The sequence below is a fragment of the Pelobates fuscus genome, chromosome 12, assembly GCF_036172605.1.
Source record: "Pelobates fuscus isolate aPelFus1 chromosome 12, aPelFus1.pri, whole genome shotgun sequence".
Lineage (NCBI taxonomy): Eukaryota > Metazoa > Chordata > Amphibia > Anura > Pelobatidae > Pelobates > Pelobates fuscus.
Window position 1 is genome coordinate 84,145,429 of NC_086328.1, and position 24,944 is coordinate 84,170,372.

At 42.0% G+C, this 24,944-nt stretch overlaps 1 protein-coding gene across 3 annotated transcripts in view; it reads left to right on the forward strand.

Annotated features, from left to right (window-relative positions):
- Positions 1-24,944, forward strand: part of LOC134579374 (heterogeneous nuclear ribonucleoprotein U-like protein 2) — a 79,415-nt gene that overhangs the window by 14,437 nt on the left and 40,034 nt on the right. For all 3 annotated transcript variants that reach the window (XM_063438645.1, XM_063438647.1, XM_063438646.1), the window contains 4 exons: positions 5,136-5,241; positions 12,716-12,792; positions 12,922-13,061; positions 16,832-16,922. In XM_063438645.1, the coding sequence (XP_063294715.1) occupies positions 5,136-5,241; positions 12,716-12,792; positions 12,922-13,061; positions 16,832-16,922 (414 nt within the window). The remainder of the gene's footprint in view (positions 1-5,135; positions 5,242-12,715; positions 12,793-12,921; positions 13,062-16,831; positions 16,923-24,944) is intronic.

Below are 24,944 nucleotides of genomic sequence, written 5' to 3' on the forward strand. Positions count from 1 at the left end.
TCCCTTTACTGATAAATGAGTGTCCACAGCAGAGCATCCCCTCTGTTATTTGGACTACTGAGGAAGCATTGGCCTGTGCCGCAATGGGTGACTATCACAAGGTAAAACCCCAACATGCAGAGTTTAGGATAGCAAAGGACAAAACCAGGAAATAACCTATTACTGGGCTTCAGACTGGCCGGACTTAATGTCAGACAGAGGGAAAATCATAGTCAAGGTGACCTCGGTCAGGGTAACCGAGAGGCAATGAAAACAAGAACTACCCAGAGTCAAATACATGGAATTCAGTCAAACAGGCAAACACAGGAAAGGGTTTAAGATAAACGCACAGTCAGTAGCAAAGCTCCAGGAATCAAGAAATGTACTAAAAGGTAATGGGATCAGAAACCACAATAGGGCACAGTAGATTGGGCTAGCCACGCTTAAATACCTTCACGTGACTTTTGATTGGTTTATGTCATTAGTGCGACCCCCAAAATGGGTGTGCATGGGGTCGCCGTAAATAACTTGTGGCTCCCATTGCCTCTTTTTAAGAACGTGTTCGGGACGCGAACATCATTCTGAATTATACTATTTGGGCCGCACAACTGTTCAACTCTGCCTTCGGTCGGCGCCCCTCTGGTTAGAAACTCGAGGTAGGCCCCGTTCCTGCGGTGAGCCCTCTTGCCCGATTGTGAGAGCAAGAAAGATATCAGTTTAAAGCACGAATTCGGATGGTGAAGAGGCGAGTCGCACTGTACCACGGATTGTGGTTGATTATGGTTGATTAATCACCAGATGTCAGGACCTCTGAAGAATGGCATCCAGTCAGCTCAGACCTGCTCCCCTAAGTTATTTATTAATTGTAGCGGAGCTGCAATACCTGGCATAGGTATTTGCACCAATTCCTCTTAAAGCTGGAACAAGCACTGTTGGTGAATAGCTCTATTCCCCCCCCGTAACTAGACAACGCACAGTTCAGGAAGTATATCTGATTTTATTACCCAGCATGAGTCTCTATTCACATACAGATGCCAGATAACGGTTAAAATGATTATCTTCCTATATCAGAAGGTGCTACATACAAAATACCCCTAATAATAAAAAAAAAAAAACAGAAACCTCAACAAGATGGTAAAATTATGCTCATCCAAGGTGTGTAGCCAAATCACCACCAGGGTAAAGTTCTGACTGTCCGCTACTAAAGTTCAATCCGAAAATAGTTCCAGGGGAAATGTCCTTGCGGTCAATTGTCGGGAGCTCCTGCAACTGATTGGGGGCTCCACCTGGCTCTCAGGTAGTGATTGGTCACATCAGTCTGTAGTACCTTCCCACCAAATAGCGCTCTTCTGCAGGTTGCGGAGTGTGGTAAAAGAGGGGATAAAAGTGACCGAGGACTGGAGGTTCAAGTATTGACCCCATAGTTCCAGGAGGTTGGCGGCTAAGGGCTGTTGAGGACCATTTTGCTGATTTGTGACTGAATGACTACCAGGTTGGAGCGTTTGGTAGAAGGGAAGCTACAGAGCCAGGTTGATTATAGTTAATTCAGAGAAAAAGTAAACAAATAGGATCAGGTCCGCCACATTAATATGTTAACTGTGTTATGAATAAAAATGTCAACTAGTAGTAGAAAGTAACATCTTCTACCATCGTTAATGTAGCTGTACGTAGGAGAACTATCCATCCTGTACTGTTAGAACTACATGGAGAAACCCTCCGCAGAAATCATGACCAGGATTTTTGCAGAGGCACAAGCGTATAAGCGTATGTCCTGGCTCTGAGAGTTTGGGCGAACCCCGCGCCCATCCACGCACAGCGGGCTGGGAAAGCTTTCCTGGGTGGTCCTGCCGCCCCAAAACCCAAGCCCAAACTACCCTACCAAGTGTTCAAGAAATTTGCGGAGGCTGAAGAGGGCATAGATGACTTTTTGCAGGACTTTGAGCACCTCTGCCTGCAACATGACATTGCCCCAGCAGACTGGGTCCCCATTCTGGCCGTGAAACTCACGGGGAAAGCTGTGGATGCCTCCCGGGCTGTGCCCAAAGAGGACCTGCAAAACGATGCCGCTGTGAAGCTGGTCCTGTTGACTGGGCATGTCATCACCTCAGAGGCATATCACTGAAAGTTCAGGGAAATGAAGAAGGGGTCCCAGGACTCTCGCTGAACGGGCTTGCCGCCTGAGCAAGGAAGCCCAAAGCTGGATGCAGTCCCAACAGGCTAAGACCCCAGAGGAAGTCCTCCAGTTGTTCCTGTTGGAACATTTCTACCATAGGCTACCCACTGAGATACAGGACTGGGTAAGGGACCGACTGCATAAGACCCTGACCGAAGCAGCCCAAAGAGCAGATGTGTACACTGATACCAGGTGACCCCAACGTCCGGCTGCCACTCCAGCCTGGCACCCCCAATTTACCTCGCCTGCAGCCCCCCATTCCAGAGGTTCATCGGCTCCTGCACCACCTCATAGGACACCCAACTGGGCAGCCATCCAGTGCCACCAATGTTCCCAGTGGGGACACTACAAGAGGGAGTGCCCTCAGCTAAAGGGGCCGGTCCTCGTGGATCCGTCCAGGGCTGCCTCCTACACCACTACTGCATGAGGCGGACCCTATACAAGCGGCCACAGATAACCGTCATGGACCATCACCGGCAACCGGTCCAGCTGAACGGACACCCAGCCCAGGGTCTGTGAAACTCTGGGACCATGCTGACCCTTGTGCAGCACCAGCTTGTCACAGAGAAGGACAAGCCTGGAGGAACCATGCTTGCCCACTGCCTGCCCACAGCTCGGGTCCATCTCGATTGGGGCGCCAGGAACCAGATAGTGGAGGTCGGGCTCATGAACAACCTGCCCATCCATGTGCTGCTGGGCAACGACTTAGGTCTGCTTACCTCCACCTACGCCCGCACCATTGATAACCACCTGGAAAAAGGGGATTATTGTACCGCATGGTAGAGAAAAGAGGTTCATGGACCGTTTTGACTACCACCAAACAGCGGTACCCAGGAAATATAGGCCGGAGCTATTGAAGATGGCTCACGATATTCCTCTGGCAGGGCATTTGGGAACAGGTCGTACGTAGCATCGACTCACCCAAACCACCTTCTGGCCAGGCATCTCCAGGGACGTGCAGCGGTACTGTCAGTCCTGCGATGTCTGTCCGAGGGTTGGGAAGTGGAATGACCAGCACAAGGCCAAGCCCCTGCCCATCATTGAAGACCCCTTCGGCAGAGTTGTCGATATAGGCTACCTGGCTAAACCTAGTCCCTCTTGGTAGAAGTATATTCTGACCATTGTGGACTATGCGACTCATTACCCTGAGGCAGTCGCCCTGAGTAATATTCAGGCAGAGACTGTGGCCGAAGCCCTGATGCGTGTGTTCTCCCGGATGGGCTTTCCCCAGGAGATCGTTTTAAATCGGGGCACTCAGTTTACTGCCAAGTTGACCTATCAACTGTGGAGGTTATGTGGCATTAAACCGATCCTGAGCTCCTCATATCACCCGAACGAGGACCTCCCTAGTGCCCTATCAGAACGTTCTCACTTGCAACCAAAGTGTGAAACCGCAAGGGAAGTAATTAATGAGTGCTACCCTGGGTGGCCGCCATTTCGTATATACGAACGCCATCCATGGGGAGCATTTGTATCCCGAAAGGAGATGCTTCTCTTGTCTGGGTTTCACACCAGGACCTCGCGAAAAGAGACTAGCAGACTGAGGGACCGAGGCGAGGCTCCCTGAGATTGGTGTGGGCCCTTCTGGGGCACTGGCAAGTTTTGGTGGGCTCTCATGAGCCCGAGGGACAAAGAGACAAGCTTGTTTCCTGCGTGCAGGCTTTTTCTGTGCCTGGAGACAAAGGGACGGTCCCTTTTTCCCGCGCCTAGACTCCCAGCCACAGAGGCACTTGGGAAGAAGACCCCTGGCGGTTGGTGTGGGAAACTCTGAAGATTTAGTGGCGGGGTATGGGCACAAAGAGTATAGAAGAAGTATATTCTGACCATCGAGGACTATGCGACTCATTACTCTGAGGCGGTCCCCCTGAGTAATATTCAGTCAGAGATTGTGGCCGAAGCCCTGATGCAAGTGTTCTCCTGGATGGGTTTTCCCCGGGAGATCGTTTTAGATCGGGGCACTCAGTTTACCGCTGGGACCTCGGGGAGGGGGTGGATTGTGGGACGTGTCCTTGTATGTGTGTGTGATCCACCCCTTGCACAAGGTATGCATAAAAGCAGTGTGTGGCCAATAAAATTATGTTGTACCTCCAGAACTAGGTCTTGTCCAGTTACTGGGGGGAAATTAGTCTCGTTGCAGTTTGTGTTTCCTGACCGGCTGAAGGAAGGATATATAAAAATTGCGGGCATGTGATTGTGATGACATCACGATCACATGGCCCCGGAGGGGGACTGCCAAAGCAAATCATCAGGGTAAGCATGTACCCTGTGGCTCAGGGGCTGGAACACTTGTGTAAAATCCTTCAGGTTGGTCAATTAATTAAGTTTAGTTTAATCATTCTTATTAAGGAATATAGCGCTCTACTGAATGTTGTGGGTTTATTTTTTTTATTTATTTATTTTTTAAATCTACAGCTGAATGAATCTATTTTGTCCTGATTTACATGTGGTGGATTTTTCATTGAATAAGACTCCACAGGTAAAATCCAGATATATCAATTCCTTTGTGCATAAATTAAAAGGAATTTGAATAATTCGACCCACTTAAAGCACATTTGTGCACAAGTCTGTTTCTTATCTCATGCTCTGGTAATTGTCTACTAGAGTCTACAGGAGCCTCCGGTGTGATGAAAGTTTGATTAACCAAGTAGGAGATAACTTCTCATGGAGACTGTGTGAGTCATGGTCAGGGGAGGCGTGGGCAGGGTTAAATAAACCAAATGATTGAACTCCTAAATGGCCGAAAACTGAGCAGGGGCAACATTACTTGGATGGTTGGAGTATCCCTTTAACAACCAATATGCATGTGAATTTAAAGGTAAAGCAAAAAGCTACAAAGTGACAGAGCCAAGTTAGGATTGGTTAACAGAGAAGATATATGTGGATTTGGAGGTAAATTGTATATATCAATTTGATATGTTTTATATATTAAATTGTGAATGTAGATCTTGTTTCCATTTTGTGCAATACCCACTCTTGTTTGCAGATGAATGTTTACAGAAAGAGTACCATTGGATGGAGGAGCACCTACGAGAGGATGAAAAACAAGGTCGAGCATACCATGAATATAACGAACAGACATTTTGCGATCGGTTAGGAATTTTTCTTTTCTTTAAGTTTGTTATTGTGTTATGTTAACATATCTCAATCTTGTATTAATGTTTCTGGTTATCATCTACTTGACAATGTTTTTTTTTTTTTTTACCACTGTTTTTGACTTCTTTAGTCCAGGCAAGATTAGCAGGCAACAGGAGCATAAATTCATGGTAAAAATAGCTCAGAAGGGCGCACCATTCATCCATTCAAAGAAGGATGGGAATGGATGGAGAAGAACAGACAATGAGTGGCTTGCACAGTGCAAAAGGGGTGAAAGGAGCACTGGCTTGGGGGAGTGCCATGGAAAAGTGAGGAAGGAGATATGGAGCAATAGAAAACTGGGAGAACTAAATGGAAAATGGTGTAAGGTGATGGAAAACAAAATGAATTGCAGCAGAGGGAGAGCATAATGAAAATTGGGGAATGGGTAAAAATAAAAAGGGAGAGAAATAGGAGCAGACTGTGCAAGTGAATTGGAGAGGATCACAAAGAATGGAGGGAGCAGTAGAATGGGGAGAATAAAAATGTTAGGGAGAAGTACATATATACATTTTTTATATTGTGTTGATGTCTTACTACCACTATATTTACCTTCCCTAGTCCTGGCAAGATTAGCAGGCAGGCAGTGGGAGCATAAATACATGATTAAAAATAGCTGATAGATGCACACCCTCCAATTACTCTGGTTGAATATTGGTTTGTGGAAAGGAAACCGAAGCTTTATTTGGCCCCTAAAGCAGGTAGAGTAATCCCACTCAGATGCAATGAAGCAGCCATCCTCATACAGCAAAACAGAAAGGTAGAAGAGGATCAATGGCATGGGGGAATGCAATGTAAAAGCAGGGGAGGGTTGTGGAGGAGAGGTAGAGCAATGGAAAATTGGAAGAAGCAAATGGGAAAAGGGTGGAAGGTGATGGAAAAAGAGTAGAAGGAGAGCACAATGGAAATGGGGGTGATGGGTGAAAATACAGTGGGAGAGAAATGGGGATGGAAGGTGATGGAAAAAGAGTAGAGGGAGAGCACAATGGAAATAGGGGTGATGGGTGAAAATACAGTGGGAGAGAAATGGGGAGGGGAAGATGATGCAAAGCATTGGGAGACTAATGAAAATAATGCAGGAAGAAATAAAAAAGGGAGCAAAAGAATGGGAAGGAAACAAGAGATGTGAGGGAGACCGCAATGGAAAAGGTTAAGGAGAAGAGAAGTAATGGAAAAGGGTTGGTATGGTGAACAGTGGAATGGGGAGGAGTGTAAGGACAGAGCAGTGGAAAAAGTATATTTTAGGTTTATGTCTAAATTGAATTCTAACCCTAAATGTAATGCAAACCATAATCCTGTATGTTTTGCGAACTCTAAATGTAATGCCTCTTAAAAAGGAAGATGTTGAGCAAGAAAAAAACTGGGAGAACCAAATGGAAAATGGTGGAAGGTGATGGGAAAATAAAATAAAGTGGAGCAGAAGGAGAGCATAATGGAAACTGGGGAATGGGTGAAAATACAAAGGGGGAGATATGGGAGCAGTCTGTGCAAGTGAATTGAAGAGGAACAAAAAAAAATGTTAGGGAGAAGTTAGACATACAGTATATAACATTTTTATATTGTGTTGATGTCTTTCTACCACTATATTTAACTTCCGTAGTCCTGGCAATGGGAGCATAAATACATGATTTAAAATAGCTGATAGATGCACACCCTCCAATTACTCTGGTTGAATATTGGTTTGTGGAAAGGAAACAGACACTTTATTTGGCCCCTAAAGCAGGTAGAGGTATCCAACTCAGATGCTAAGAATCAGCCATCCTCAAACAGCAAAATATAAAGGTAGGGTAATGGGAGTGTGGCTGTAATTGCGGGGAGTAGGTAAAGTTATGGAATGGGGAGAGGTTAGGGAGACGTGGAAAAAGAGAACAATGGAAATAGGAGGAAAATGGGTAGAAGAGGATCAATGGAATGGGAGAATGAAATATAAAAGCGGGGGAGGTTTATGGAGGAGAGATAAAGCAATAGAAAATTGGGAGAAGCAGATGGAAAAGGGTGGAAGGTGATGGAAAAGAATGGGAGAGAAACAAAAAAGAGATGTGAGGGAATGCGCAATGGAAAAGGTTAAGAAGAAAAAGAGAAGTAATTGAAAAGGGTTATCTTGAACAGTGGAATGGGGAGGAGTGTAAGGACAGAGCAGTGGAAAAGAAGTATAGTTTAGGTCTAAATTGAATTCTAACCCTAAATGTAATGCCTCTTGAAAATATTCTGTAGTAACACTTATTTTTAATTTTTAGTTAATTTAATTTAAAAAAATAAATGCCTGAAAAATGAAAATGTTGTATGGCTCCTAATTTTAGGTCCTCCTAGGTTCTATGCTATTTTGTCAAGACCTGGGCTAGAAGGTCTCCAAGCCCACTGAAGAGTGGAACAGTAATTGCCAAGTCCCTTTTATGTAAATCTAACTATTGCTTGTACATACCAGACAACAGGCTGATGTATTCTTTAAAAGTAATATTGAAGAGGAGTGGCTATCCAAAGCAAAAATCTTGTTAGAATATAATAATTATTTGTTAATGCTTTTTATCCAGTAATCAGTCTAATCACGGCAAACTCTGTGCCTTGGCACCTTCTAATGGGTCCTATCAAATGTGTGTTGCTGCTTTCACCAACTTACAGCATTGGGAAAAACAGGGGACAGCAACATTAGAGTTCCAGATCAAACCTTCAAATCTTTACGAAGGGCTTATTTCTGTCATGACCTACACTGAATTGGATCAGGTTAGGCTTCCTAAGTATATACTGTCTGCCCATCATTGACCTTCTACTCTATGTAATCGGGGCACTGGTAGGGGTCCCTTTTTGTTTTATGGTGCTGAAATTACTTGCAAAACCCAACTGAGTATGGATATTATTTTAGAAACTGGAATTACAGCACAAACCTACCATGTTACTTGTCAAGGGCTTTTCCCCCTCTACCAACAACACAGAATGGCATCTGCAACACTCCCTGGAAAAAACTGGCAGCGCTTGTTGAGCCTGATGGCTACCATCCGCCCATGCTCCTCCCCGCCGACGTCCGCTGGCGGGGGAGACCTAATGCATATGCGTGGCAATGGCCACGCTTGCATTAGGATTTCCCCATAGGAAAGCATTTATCAATGCTTTCCTACAGGGATTCCGGTGTCGCTGGATGTCCTCATGCCCTTACTGACACTTTTTGACAGCAATTTACATTGTTACGATTTATTTATACATTTTTTACTAGGAAGGATACATTGAGATTTCTCTCATTTTCAAGTATGTCCTGGATCTACTTTAATACTTCATCTTGAGGAATAGCATTTTGAAGACCATACAATAGCATTTTGAATCACCAACAAAAAGGAAAAATAGGAAGGCACCACTAGAAATATGTGCAACAAGTGCTACCACATTTATTGTAAAGGAAGTATATTAACAGCAAGTGTTTCGGCATAGCATTTCATCAAAACATCATGCCCGTACTATACAGTTAAACATTCAATAATGTATATAATACAGTGAAGACAAAACACTCCCAAATCCACCTGCGTTTGATCAGGTAGGAGGGCACTCCCTTCAGCATCTGGCCGCCAGCTTCTGGGTCTCTGCCACATAACCCGTGGTCATGTGATGCGTCATGGCGTTGGCGGCGGCTAGTTGCTAGGAAATAAAGTAATAAGCTCACTGAACCTAGAGCTGCATGTAAGGAAGCCTGTTATGGCCAAATATAGAGAGAGCTCAATACAGCAAATCATAAAGGCAAGAAAAAAAACACATAATATACAAAGAACAAAAATGAGGCATCAAAAATAAATAAATGTAAATAATAACAGCATATATAATCAAGAGAAGGCACCATAGCAGCCTGGAGTCTGTTTTCTTACCCAATTACCTTTCTTATATATTCCCGGTATTGTCTTTTACATTAAAGACCTGTAGTTCATTCCTTAGGGAATATTATTGAACCTTGTGAGTAGTATGTCTGTCCTACTGGAATATGGTTCATTTGTCTAACAATATAATATACAAAATATGGAGAGAATACTCAATAGTATAGACATTAATCGTAAACAATTGATAGGGTGCTTTTCAATAATGGTACTCCCCCAGATACCAAAATAACCAATAGTTAAATCAAAAAAGAATGCACACCAAAAAACCATAAGAAGTCTCTATCTATATTTATTAAATCACTAGTAAGTATACAATACTAATACAGCAGTCAGTGACACATATTAGGCTACAAATAATAAACAATAATAAATATTTACCGCAATTCACAAGCCTAATCGGGCAGAAACACGAGTCAAATAAACAAACCCCCTAACGTTTCGTCTCTTCCTTGTAGCCTTTATATAGACACCCTTGATAAAGGCTACCAGGAGGAGCCGAAACGTTGAGGGGGAGGGGGTTTGTTTATTTCAGAAAAATTACCGGCACTCCAGGATTTCTCAAAAGGTTCTTCTTTATTCAAGTAGTATCAACGTTTCAGCTCCTTCATGGAGCTTTCATCAGGACATAACAAACATTTAAAATGAAGCAAGCTTGTATAGGACATATAATAATCATTTAGCAGGTACTTGCATACAGGTGATCATCATCTGCAGCCATAGGGAGAGTCAACATAATTAAAAATAACACAATAAAATATATATAACTATGTCTAGACTAATGAATAATAAAAGATTGTATGCAGTGGACCACTAAATAGTGCACATATGTGAAGGTATAAGTGTGTGTGTGTATATATATAATCAATCTGATCTAAATTACTCAGTGTGCAAATGCTAGGGGGAGATACCATTATTCCCTTATACAAATACCGACGAAATATATCATCTGAATATCTATCATTATTAAATAATTTATAAGGATAATAGAGTGAGAATCTATATCAAGTGTATACCCTGTATAAAGAATACAATAATAATGTGAAAAAATGTGGGAAAAAATAACAATTTTCAAGTCTCATTTCTCATTAATTTTTTTTCCTACATTTTTTCCATTTTTTTTTCCACCATTTATTATTTGTCTGGAGTGCTATATATATATATATATATATATATATTCTCAAAATCAAAATACAGTTAGAACAAAATTACACATATTTTGTATTTATTTTTTATCGTATTCTATATAAATATATAATTATATATATATTTTTTTAATCAATATCATTCTATGTGTATTTTGATATTTATATATATATATATATATATATATATATATATATATATATATATATATATATATATATATATATATATATATATTAAAATACACTTAGACTGTGTATGTGTAAGTGTATATTTATACTTGGATCATATGTATATGATCTAAGTATATATTTTATTTTAAACTGTTTTGAAACTTTATTTTACTTTTTACAGGCAGCAGGGGGACTACCTGTCATTCCAGGCACTCCCCATGCTGGCACTGCTATGGACGGCTATTCCGTCCATGTGATCGTGAGGTCCTCACAAGGACCTCGCGATCACATGGCCCAGGTGGGCCGGATCAGCAACAAGGGGACTCCAGGTAAGTCCCCCCCATCGTGATCCCACGCCGGCGAGCAGATAAGTCCCCTGGACGGCGGGGCCGTGCTATGCCGTCCGCCGGCATTTAGAGCTAGGTCACCAAGGACGGCATAGCACGCCCGCTGTCCTTAAGGGGTTAAAGAGACACTATAGTCACCAGAACAACTTTAGGTTACTGAAGCAGTTCTATATGGATCATGCCTTTGAAGTCCTATTACTCAATTCTCTGCAAATTAGATGTTAAATCACTTTTGTTTATGTTTATGCAGCTCTAGCCTAACCTGGCTGTGACCCCTCCTGTCACTTACCTGAGTCCAGCGCCGATGTCCCTCAGCGCTGGCTCAACTCCGTCCACACTTCTCCTTCGCCGATGTCCGCCGGCGGGCGAGACTTAATGCCATGCGTGGCAATGGCCTTGCTCACATTAGGATTTCCCCATAGGAAAGCATCATTCAATTCTTTCCTATGGAATGTCCCACAACGCTAGAAGTCCTCATGCATAGCGTGAGGATCTCCAGCGTCGTTTAGACGACCAAAAGTAGTCTGAGCATCTGGAAATCCTGTAGTGGCTGTCTGGTAGACAGCTTCTAGATGAGGAATTAACCCGAACAGGTAATTATTGCAGTTTTTAAAAACTGCAATACTTACCACTTTAGGGTTAAGAGTGATGGGAGTTTGCACCCAGACCACTTTAATGAGCTGAAGTGGTCTGGGTGCCTACAGTGTCCCTTTAACCCCTTAAGGACCAAACTTCTGGAATAAAAGGGAATCATGACATGTCACACATGTCGTGTCCTTAAGGGGTTAATCACACACAGGAGGCTCCTGAAAGGTCTAGCAAACTATTGAGGGATCACTATAGTGTCAGTTTTCCTGACCCTTACAGTGTTAAAACACTATCTAGCTCCCTGCCACCCCCCTTGCCCTCCAAAATATACTAAAGGCTTAACTTTTATTCCAGTCTGCTGGCGCTGGTGCTGGCTCTTCCTCCTTGGCTGACATCAGAAGTGATGATCTCAGCCAATCACGAAGCAAGAATGCATTGTGCCAAACGCCACCCTGGCCAATCAGCATCTCATCTTAGAGATGCATTGAATTACAATCTAGTTCAGTGTCTCCATGCAGAGGGTGGAGACACAGAATGTCAGTGCTGCACGCGCCAGGAAGCACTTCTAGTAGCCATCTGAGGAGTGGCCAGTGGAGGTTTCCCAAGGCTGTGATGTAAACACTGCCATTTCTCTGAAATCCGTCTTTACTGCAAAAAGCCTGCAGGGAGAGACTATACTCACCAGAGTACATTAAGCTGTAGTTGTTCTAGGAACAAGGCAAGAGGTAATTCTAAATTAAACAGAATTTGCAATAAAGGAAGTGTAAACCTTTGCTCTCCCTTTACAGGAAGTGTTTAGGAAGGCTGTGCAAGTCACACACAAGGAGGTGTGACTAGGGCTGCATAAGCAAAGTGATTTAACTCTTAAATGGCAGAATATTGAGCAGTGAGGCTGCAGAGGCATGACCTATACACCAAAACAGCTTCTTTAAGCGAAAGTTGTTTGGAGACTATAGAGTCCCTTTATTTAAGCTGTCAACTATTGTATGTAGAAAAAGTGTTTTTATTTTTTGTTTATATTATTTTCCAATCAGACATTATAGAACTGATGACGTGTTTTTTTTTTTTGTTGTTTTTTTTTTTTTTTTAACAGAGGTCTATGCATATGCTAGTATTTATTTTGTGTGCTCACTTTGTATTCTTTTAATTTTTTCTCTTTTCTAAACATTACACAAATCCTTACTTCTTTATACAAGTTTATACAAGATATAGCTTTGCGTATATATCAAAGAAAAGGATTTTTATGTGCTATGTTTGGTATTGTTGTAGAAAAGTCAAGGCTGGCATATTTAATTATTTCTATGCATTTGTTTTTTGTTCAAGATTTATTCAAAGTCTTCTTTCACATGAAGAAGTTGCACCGAAAGATTTGTCTGAGCTTGTAGTGTGTCTAGATACATGTAAGTATTTTGTAATTGTTTTTACTTTCCCCCCTACTCTTACGCTTTACATTTTTATACATAGCTCAACTAATAATGGGGCATATTTGTCTTCAGATAACATATGCTAAATGGTTTTTCTTCTGTCAGTTACTTGTGACCTGCAGTTCAAGATGGATACAGATCGGTTTGGGGGGCGCCCCCTTTTAAATTACACGTTTCCCTCTTTGTGGTCTGGGTCTAGAGCCACTCATGGAGTGACAAATGGGAAGGTTTACTTTGAAATAAAGGTAAGTCTTTTACACACAGTTCTCTTACTTTATAATTGTATTATTCATTTTTTTTCCAAAATAAAGGTTGTGTAGTGGTCATGGTGTCAGGAGTGCCATGGCCCCCTTCTAGAGTAATATAGCAAACCATTTTAGGATGGTTTGACAACTTACCTGTGTACCCCAGCTGCCCATGACAGCATAATTCAGATGTCTTCAGTGAGCTATGCAGGTTTGATACAGGACTGAGCCCATTGGCTGAGAGTGCTCAGCTGTCTCAGCCAATTCACCCCTTCTTCGCTCGGTTGCTTAAAAAATATTCAAATTCTTGTAGTGGTTATGGTTTTTGGAGCAACAACTACAATTTCTTTTTATTTTGTATAACACCTTTTGTCAAATTTGTGTTTGACAGCAAGGTATACAATTTTCATTTTTATCATTAAAGAAAAGATCCATAATCCCCAGAGCTCATTTATTTTTTTATTTTTTTTTTTACAAAATAACATGGTGGGGAGCAGAGCCAGCAGGCGAATGGAGTAGACGTGCTACAAGGGAGGTTCGTGACCATAAACCTGTAAAAGCATTATAGATCACTTAACTTTCTCTGCTTTTGTGGTATAATGAGCACCGACTCTATGGGGAAGAAGTCCAGACACCAAGACCCATTAAACCAGCAGGTTCCCAAGATTTTGGAGCCCTTCTCCTGCGGTCTACCAAGGCCTCTGGCACCTTCGCGACAAAAGAAAATGCTGCCTCGCTTTCAGTCTCCTGAGGGACAGGCCATGAATGTGCTGGGGGACTACATCCCTCCTCCTCCGATGAGGACAATGAGCTGCCATTTACAAAAGGTGACATCAAGGTGCTTCTCCGCAACAGTCGCTGGCTATTTGCTGTGGATATGGCCACAGTGCGGGAAGAAATACACACTGTGGAGAAAGTCACACAGGGCCTAACTTCAAGATGCCTTACAATAGAATTTCTGATGGCTTAGTTCCAAAGGACCCAAACACTATTCACTACTCTCTTGGATGCCATTAAAGACAGGCACCAGAGCCAAAATGTCACAATTAGGAGCCTCCCTGAGACTGTTATTCCTGAGGAGCTACCGCATTACACCAGGAGGCAGTGGAGCACTTTACTCCCCTCCAGACAGTCCAAACAAGCCGTGGTGGACAGGATATTCCGCATCCAAAAACCAAAAAAAGTGTAGCGCTATGTATAATGTGGAATAAATTTGTAAAGTATACTTGACCTAGTATAATACAATAGTGTTCTTTGAAATCGGCAGAAGTGCCTAGAAAAGGGATACAAAACTCCAATTGTGTAAAATAGTTTGTGTTAGGTTGAGTTTTATCGAGAAACACTCACATTTTACTGAGCTATAAACCTAGCTCAGGGAGGATATTCCGTATACCAAAAGCAACCAAGGCCCCAGCGGAATCATCAAGGGACGTTATCCTTCAGTTCCAGGCAAGGTCAGCACAAATCTTATTCATGGCTGCAGTGAAGGGACAACCTACCTGCTCATTCAAAAAGGCTAACCTAATGTTTTTCCAAGACCTATGTTGCTATGAATTAGTTAGTTTAGATCACTGACTACTACACTTCGTAACCACTCCATTCCATATTATTGGGTGTTCCCCCGGAGCCTGGTTATATCGCATGGTGGGAAAAATATAAGAATTACCGATGCCTCAGAATCGGAATCTGTGCTCTTGGCATTGGGGCTCTTGCTACATTCGAAACCGGAGGCCAATGTTCCCATTCAGGGTGTTCCAAATACCCTAGTTGTATCTAAAATTGTTCTGTTCCAGCCATCCGGGTCTCCCAATGCAGGCTCAGGCCCCTCTCCAGCAAAGTCTGCTTCCTCTAGCCCACTGTGGGCAGATCAATGCACACTAGACACCTAACGATCTGCAGGGAACTACCAAGACAATTGGCTGGCAGGATTGTTCTCTTCTCTCTTACCTTTCCTCTCCGAGAAACGTGTTCAGTTTTGTTATTTTTTTATTTTATTTAATTTTTTTGCAGTGCATGGGTGAACAAAGACGCTTGGGCTGCCACATCAGCAGATGCAAGCGGTGAAAAGTGTACAGCGTAGACATTTTGTGGCATTTAATATTGGCTCATTTTTTGTTAGTAAAGTCATGCTAGGTAAATATATTTAGGACGCTGGCTTAGTAAATCCGATAGGTACATTAGCTTTGGTAGTGAATAACTAGTGAGAGACAGTATGATAAAAACAGCTAGGCGTATCTCTGGGAACAGAACAAGTATGGTGTACTATATATGCTATATGTGCAAGCCGTCACATGATATGTGGCAGACATACATAGAGTTACGCCCGCTAAACAAGTTAAGTTACGTGGTTGGTATGCAAGTTAAATGAAATAACGTAAAATAAAATAAACATGCACCCAAGGGTTTTCCTCTCACCTCCCGCCACCTGCAGTTCCGCTCACCTGCCGTCTGTGTTTCAGGCATGTTGGTTTGGGCTGCTAGTTGTCGCTCTCTTAGTGTGTCCCAGAAACGGTTAAAAATCGCCTTCAGACGCTGCAAGAGATCAGACTGTTACTGGTGTGTTGGCAGCATGCTCTGCTTGTATAGTACACTGTCAGCCGCCATCTTGGATGCGCCATGTGAAGGGCTGTACCTCCGTGGCTTAGGTTCAGGCTTGCGGTGAGCTCTTGGCTAGGTGCCCCAGATGTCTAGTGAGGACCGGATAACCCCTGCCGGTTCATAGGGGGTGGGAGGGGTGGTTGGCAGTGAGTGTGCTGAGGGGACCACTCCAGGCTTTGCCATCAGTGAGAGCAGCCGCCTCTCCCTGGCTCGGTTGCGGGTAGGCTCTGTTTGCTTTTGCAGGTTCCCGGGCAGTGTATATCCCGTTTTTGGTGTTGTTTGATGCCCCTTGGTTTCACTGTCAAATCTCATGCCTTCTTGCTGGTGGTCACTCCAATTTTCGGGGTATTTACCCCCTGATTATGACTTTTTGTCAGGAGCTGGTGCTCGGTGTGTCTTCCCAGCCTGGCAGTTAGGCTCCGCCCACCCCATCTCCGTTTTATTAGTTTTGTGTTGAGCAACCTGAAGTTTAAATGTTCGTTAGCTCCAGGTATTTCTAGTTAGTACTTTGGTACTTGGGGAGACTTCAGGCTTGCATGCATTCTACCTCTACGCCAGCTCCAGGTCACATTTAAAACTCTAGCTGATATATTATCATATAGTTTGCTATCTCTATCTAATGTAAGCAGATTTGTGTTATTCACAATGAATAAAGGCTAGAGAATGCCATAAAGGTGGAGGGTGATGGAGTAACAGTCGTCCTTATTATATTTATTGAAATGTGTTTTTGCATATGTTCAAGTATATATGTTATACCTTATATTAACTCAAAAAGGGCTATTTCCAGCTGTTATATGTGCACTTTGCATGCTTTTGCTAATTTGTTGATGACTAAGATGTTTTTATGCTGTTTGAATTCTATGCCCAAGAAAACTTAAAGGGTGGTTTCCATCTTATGTAGGAAATACTATTATTGACATCTGCAAATAAAAATTGTAAAAAACAAATCCACATACCCTACATGTTTGTGGTTTGAAATGACAGTTCTGTAAATATTATGCTAAAGCGTTTGTCTGTTACTGAAGATATGTGGTGAGTGACTAAAAATTGACTTGCGTAAGGACTGATAGAATCTGTATGTTTGTTGTATATGGATTTAATACGCTTGCTCATTCTAATCTTTCCTGTCATCCTAATGGCTCAACAAAACTTCTCGTTTTTTTCCACATTAGAGAACTGTGAATCTTCCCCTGAGAGATGGTTTTTCCGAATTCCCATTGCTACGTGTTGGATGGTCTGTTGGCCAGTCTGGACCTCAGTTAGGTAATTTCGAGGTCACCTGTGTTGTTGTTGCACAAGATTTCAAATTTGCTGTATATCTCAAGTTAGGTTTTGGGAAGTAGAAAGTAGCCACTGGTCCTTTTGAGTCGTAACATGTGGTTTGGGTTAAAAAAAAAAAAAGGTATCTGCTGAAATGGAAAAAGAAAAGGGAGGGAGGTCGCTTGAACAGAGACTTCTCCAAAAGAACAGAGCCTAACCCTAAATATCTTCGAAGAGGTGTGTAGTATGATCCCCCTTAAAGAGATTATCCACTGCCAAAATACAAAATAAATAAAAATTATCGTTTAGTAGATATACCCTAAATGATAGCATGCATGCTTTTATTTAAGCATTTTTATTGGGTTATATCTAAAAACCTATATGCAAAACCTGCATTTTTCTTGTCTGTTGCCTTTGCTCCCTTCTAACCCAGCCCAGCCTTTCTGTGTTCGTCTAATCACAGACTTCCCTAAGTGTCTTAATGAGAAGTCTTTGGAAGGCAGGTGCTCTGGGTAATTGCTGCCTCTTGGGTTTAGCTCCATTGACTAACAAGTAGAATGATCCCAGGGGTCATAAGTTTAGGGAGTCCCGTGGAGTATCATATATGTGTACTTAAAACTGAACTTTTATTGATCACTCTTATAATAGACTTATGATACCTAAATAAGTGATAGGGAAGCTTGTGAAGTGGGAAAAAAAAAGAGGACAGGCAACTAAATAAATGTATATGAAGGTCCTATATCAAATGGGTGCCTAATGGTACAAATATAACACCTCTGATTATGTTATATTTGTACCATTAGGCACCCATTTGATATAGGACCTTCATATACATTTGTTTAGTTACCTGTCCTCTTCTCTTTTTTTATTTCACTTCACAAGCTTCACTATCACTTATATAGGAAAGTTATAGGGCTATAAGTACAAGTAGCACTGTGCTATTTCCAAACCATTTTTCCCCCCAAAATTGCCGCAAGTTAGATTGTAACACTGATATCTGTCAGGAATCCCTGAATAACTCTTCACATGTATATATTTTTTAAAAGAAGACAACCTAAGGTATTAACCCCTTAAGGACCAAACTTCTGGAATAAAAGGGAATCATGACGTGTCAGACACGTCATGTGTCCTTAAGGGGTTAAACAATTTTGCTGTGTTTTTTTTTATATTAATATATGTATATATTAATAAAAAAATACTTGGTATGATGTGGTATATAAGATATATATATATATATATATATTTATATTTGTGGTCGTGGCAATATAGCCGTATATGGAATCATAGCATATAATAACATGAATACCAATTAGTTGGAATTAGTCGGTTGTGGTGTGCCGAAACCGACAGAGCAGTAGGCCTGTAAAAAGTGGGCCCACCTTAGAGGGTGTTTGTAATAGAGGGAGTGGCGGGTGGGGTGACTCGCCAGACCATTAACGGTAATGTGAGAGTGGATTGGTAGCCCTTTTATAGGGAAACCAAGCCCCTTCCACAACTACAGGCCAAGCCTTCATATTTGTGGTCGTGGCAATATAGCCGTACATGGAATCATAGCATATAATAACATGAATACCAATTAGTTGGAATTAGTCGGTTGTGGTGTGCCGAAACCGACAGAGCAGTAGGCCTGTAAAAAGTGGGCAAAATAAAATACCATAAGACATAATACGTTGACCAAAATCTTTATTTAGATAAGTCACAGAAAGCTAGTCTTAATTCTTTAATGGGATTGGGTATGTAGAGAGTATAAGAGGAAGATTTCCAGCGTCCCATTGTTTTGATGATGTGCGGAGGTATGTGGTTAGCAGAGGCTGTGGATGCTGCCCCGATTCGAAAAGAATGACCCGAAAATTGACTAGGGTTCAAGCCGAGTCTAGTCAACAGCAGTCTTACATAGAGCATAAACTTTGCTGTAGTTAGAACGTTACCGTGCAGTTCTAGCAAAGGTTGTAATGGTTGTTTGTGGAGTGATTGCAGATAATTGTAAAAATTTTGTACCGGGCACCATTTGTTATGAGTAGGGTACAAGGGGATCGTAACGGTATGACCTATGGTGCTGGTTTTTGAGTGTTTTAGTATAAGTAGGTAATGGTCGTTCTGTTTCCCTAAGTCCATGGTTCTTAAGTAATCGGGGGTTGTAATAGTCCTAGTTGTGAATTCGTTGGGACGGAGGAATCCATAAAAAGCTAGATATATGGCTGTCTTTATTACCGTGTTTGTCCTGGGCTCAAAAGGAGAGGAATCTAACAAGTTGACTAGTGCATGAAATATATGGTTATCTATAGGTAGTCGTTTTGCGGGGACATGTGTATCTAATTTCTTAATGCCTCTAAGAACTGTCTTGATTTGATATGAATAACAAACAGAAGATAGTGCGTAGGCGCTTCACTGAAATTTTGACAGTTCTGTATATAATAAAGATATACAATGAATGGTGTAAGCGGTAACCTAGTGCTTCCCCAATGCACCAAATTTACATAATAAAAAAAGATACATTTACCAGTATATACACCTCCCCAATGTGATCACAGCAAAAAATTTTAATATTACCAATATAGGACCAATATGGGACTGGACTGTAATACAAACAGCGTGGAACTGGACTTGGGTATAAACTAAAATAGAAAAACAATAAAAAACAACAACATAGTGTAAACTGTATAATAAAAAATGTGTAGTAGATAAGTATGTGACTCTCACTCACATTCTCCAGAGCCGTGCCAGGCTCTGTAAAACAGGCTCAGGGGTGCCAATACTGGCTAACGATCCAGGTGATCCAGATAGATGCGACTCCAGAATTTGGATGCAAAATATATTTATTGTATAAAATTATTTTAAAAAGGTATAGGCACTAATGGGCACTATGGGGGTGGAACCCAAAGCAGACAATAGTGTATATAGCAAAATTGGAGTTCCACTTACCCCTATCTTTTAGCAGCCCAGAGTGTCAAAAATACACATAAAATAACAAATATAAATATGCAGAAGATTGAAGCAGACGCGTTTCGGCTAACAGCCTTCCTCCAGTGCTTGTCTTCATGTTCTGTTGGGTCTTCTTTTATAAGTCCTATCTGTCCCGTTCACCTGGATTCAATTTCGTACCGGCGTCGCGTCACTTCCGGTTTCGCGGGTGACGTCACTTCCGGTTTTTCGGCCGGCTGGAACGCACGCTGAAACGCGGCGTTCAGGATGTTGGTTGCTCTTAATTATGATTGAGTCCCCATAGCAACCTTAACCTCCATATTTGCAGGATATCATAACGAAATAAGAAAAATAAAAAAAAATATGATCTATAAATGGCTTACACATTGCAGGTATTACATTAGCTGACATCAATCTCTTTATGTTTAAAAATAGAGCAATATATTCTTAGAAGAACTATTTAATTACATACATTAAACAATGCTATGTGTAACCTCAGAGACTTTACATTTAGATAGCAATTAAACAGAAAGCCAGTATAGCCTTCTAAACCTGGTAATTCAAATAAAATAAATTAAATAAATTCTAAAAAATATGTATGAATTCTATAAAAAATTTATAAACTCAAAATCTAAATTTAACCCCTTCGGGGATAGGGTATTAACATCAAAAATCCACTTGCTAGCGAAGATAGAGGGCAAGTGGATTTTTGATGTTAATACCCTATCCCGGAAGGGGTTAAATTTAGATTTTGAGTTTATACATTTTTTTTATAGAATTCATACATATTTTTTAGAATTTATTTAATTTATTTTATTTGAATTACCAGGTTTAGAAGGCTATACTGGCTTTCTGTTTAATTGCTATCTAAATGTAAAGTCTCTGAGGTTACACATAGCATTGTTTAATGTATGTAATTAAATAGTTCTTCTAAGAATACATTGCTCTATTTTTAAACATAAAGAGATTGATGTCAGCTAATGTAATACCTGCAATGTGTAAGCCATTTATAGATCATATTTTTTTTTATTTTTCTTATTTCGTTATGATATCCTGCAAATATGGAGGTTAAGGTTGCTATGGGGACTCAATCATAACAATTAAGAGCAACCAACATACTGAACGCCGCGTTTCAGCGTGCGTTCCAGCCGGCCGAAAAACCGGAAGTGACGTCACCCGCGAAACCGGAAGTGACGCGACGCCGGTACGAAATTGAATCCAGGTGAACGGGACAGATAGGACTTATAAAAGAAGACCCAACAGAACATGAAGACAAGCACTGGAGGAAGGCTGTTAGCCGAAACGCGTCTGCTTCAATCTTCTGCATATTTATATTTGTTATTTTATGTGTATTTTTGACACTCTGGGCTGCTAAAAGATAGGGGTAAGTGGAACTCCAATTTTGCTATATACACTATTGTCTGCTTTGGGTTCCACCCCCATAGTGCCCATTAGTGCCTATACCTTTTTAAAATAATTTTATACAATAAATATATTTTGCATCCAAATTCTGGAGTCGCATCTATCTGGATCACCTGGATCGTTAGCCAGTATTGGCACCCCTGAGCCTGTTTTACAGAGCCTGGCACGGCTCTGGAGAATGTGAGTGAGAGTCACATACTTATCTACTACACATTTTTTATTATACAGTTTACACTATGTTGTTGTTTTTTATTGTTTTTCTATTTTAGTTTATACCCAAGTCCAGTTCCACGCTGTTTGTATTACAGTCCAGTCCCATATTGGTCCTATATTGGTAATATTACAAATTTTTGCTGTGATCACATTGGGGAGGTGTATATACTGGTGAATGTTTCGTTTTGATTTGATATGAGGACAGGAAACTCGTGGTGTTGGGTTGTTGAATAAGCATGTGGTGTTGAATTCCCGTGAGGTATAGTTTAATAGTGTTAAATGATAGTTTAAGGTTGATGTGGCAAACAGAAGTGAAACCCAATATTGATTCTATTGTGAACATGTCGTGAATGTGAAAATCAGTGATGAATTTTCTGAATATGTGAAATGCTCTGTCGTAAGTGTTTCTAGTGTTTACAGAAAGTGCCAGGTGAGAAATGTGACGTGCGTGATTTAACAAAGCTTTTAATCCATTATCATGTCTGTGAAAAGTGGGGCTGGAGTTGCCCGTCTGGAGGCGGTGGGTAGTGCCGTGAAGAATTCCTGAAAACGAAATCGAGACAAGTGATCAGCACCGATGTTTGTGCACCCTGGAACGTGAATACATGTTAGAAAGAATTGACAAGTGGCTGCTACCCATGTGAGTCGTCTCAAGAGCCTCATAATTACCAGGGATGATGACCGGCCTTTATTGACAATATGGCAAGTAGCCATATTATCGGAATAACACCAAACCGTGTGACCGGACCACTGGTGGCCCCAGGTAACGGCCGCCGCCACGTTGGGGTACAACTCGAATAAAGCTGAGGTCTCTGTGAATTTTGTGAGTGATTTGACCTCAGTTGGCCATGGCCCCCCGAGCCATTGGTCTCCCCATATGGCTGCAAACCCTGTGTTTGCTGCAGCGTCTGTCCATAGTGTAGGTGAAGTGTCTGATTGAGGTGGTATAAACATGGCACGCCCGTTCCACGAAGTGAGGAAAATTCTCCACATGCGCAAATCGGATGTTGCATGGTTGTCTAATGAAATGTAAGATGTGTCTGAGGTAAATTGTGGAAATAGTGATCGCAAATGTGAAATAAATTATCTCCCCTGGGGAATGATTCTCATTGCAAAATTAAGCGATCCCAGCAATGATTGTAGGTCTTTTTTTGTGCAACAACCTTGCTGTAGGTAATGGTCAATGCTTGCCAGGATACGCTCAATTTTCTCATGAGGGAGGCTAGCCTGCATGTGTACTGTGTCTAGTTGTATCCCCAAAAATTGCATCTGAGTGTCGGGCCCCAGGGTCTTGTGTGGGGAGACTGGGATAGAAAGTGACTCAAATAATGCCAACATGTATTTTAAACTTGTGGGTGGAAGTGTGTTGTTCTCAATTGTGAGGAAATCGTCTAAATAGTGAATCACTGAGGGACATTTGCATACATTTAGTAACAACCAACATAAAGCCTCTGCAAATGTGTCGAAAATACGCGGGCTGCTTTTAGAGCCAAAAGTGAGACGGGTGAAGAAATAGTATAACCCTTCCCATTAATGCCGTGAAGGTGCCAAAGTGTAGGGTGCATAGGAAGTAATTTGAAGGCATTCACTACATCCGTTTTACTTAACCATGCCCCTGTGCCTGCTTTTATGATAGCCCCAATGGCATGGTCGATAGTGGCGTAATGTAGTGAAAACTCTTCAGATGGTATGAGGGAATTTAGGCTAGGGACCGTGGAGGAATGTGGTGCGGATAAATCAATGATCAGCCTGGGTTTAAGTGAGTTTTTCCCCGTGACAATCCCAATGGGATTGGTTCTCCAAGAAGTGAAGGGTGGTGAGAGGAAAGGACCCAGCAAAAACCCTTGGTTCACCTCGGTTGTGATAAGTTTATGTACCAGCTGTGGGTCATCTCGTGTGGAAAGTAAGTTGTCACATTCCAGTGTGCCGGTAGGTAAATGTATCAACCCTGTGTGAAATCCCTCCGATAGTCCTGTTATGAGATAGTCACTGAAATGTCGTGAGTGGTGTAGATGTAGCAAATCGGTGAATAAGCTGAGGTTCATGCATGTGAGATAGGGTTTTGGGAAAGCTTTATTTGGGCACATTGTCTTGGAATGAGCCCTAAAACAGTGTGAACAAACATGCATTAGTCTACAAGAACTAAAACCACAATTGACAGCATTAAAATTGTTACATACTTGGGATTTTCCTAAGAAGACAATATCTCTTCCTAGCTTGTCTTTCAAACCTTTATTTGATCTTGGGGGGTTAGTTGTTGCTTGGTTTTGTTCTACCTCAGCTGTATTAGGGCAGAAATTTGTGCTGTGGGTTGCTGATGAGCATATTGCACAAGTTGGGGGCTTGAGGCCTGCAAAGTGCCTACAGAATAGCTCAGTGTCCAACTTGTTCCAATTGATGCTTAAGTTGAACTGAGCCAGAGCTGCGGCCACCTTTGCAGAGAAGGAACGGTGGTAATCGTAAAACGCTGTACCACCGTATTTGTGCCCCAGATCCACCAACTTGTGCATGTACGCATCTAGCTCGGCTCTTTTCCCTGGGTATACAGTGCAATATACATCCCTATAGATGCCAAACCCTAATACAAATTCTGGTATGTTCAATTTTTTGTTCAGGCGAGGGTCTCTAGCTTTTAGGACTACAGAAATGTCCCCACAAGCAAAGGTCCTGTTCTCAAGGACATCCTGGGAGGCAATGAGCAGTGAAGCTAGGTTAACGTCCTTGCCTTCCAGAATGTCCTTTTTAAGGTGAGCTGGGACCATGTGTGAGGGATCAATAGATTCTATATCAACCGTAGCGGTCAGGGTATTACCGGGTAAGGTATTAGCAAGAGGCTGAGTGGTGACCGTTGTATTTGTAGTGGACTGAGTAGCACTACCGGCCTCCAATTTGTCCAGCCTGTCGCTGATTGTCCCAATGGATGCCATAAGGGACGTCATCATAGCATGAAATGCTGGTACTTGAGACCCGCTAGGGCCTTCCCCTGCCTCGGAGTTGTCAGTGGTAGCGTTCAGTAGCCTATAAAACTCCGCCTTTCTAGCTGTAGCTGGGAAAGGGATGCATCGTCTTCTTAGTTCTGCTGTAAGACGTGGTATGGTCCACGATCTAAGGAATGCAGGGCTATTCACGTCTGTACTTGGACCAGGGGTGGCAGGCCTAGCGGGTGTGCTAGGTAGTGATAGTTCTTCAGGGTTATCTAGCGTTAGTGACATAACTGAAATTATAAATATATATATATAGTCAGTCGTATGAATTTTTTTGTGGGTGGGTACTGATGGGCTAGCTAAATACCAAGCGTTGAAACAATTAAGCTTTTTTGAGCGTGACAGATGAGACCCTGCTAGTTGCCAAGCGGCTTGAGAGGCACTATCTATGCGTGGGCCTGAGGGGAAGTTTGAGGCCACCGAACGTTGTGGCAGGGTGTTGGCCTCTCGGTGTCATTTAAAGCATAAGAAAGATTAGAAGGGA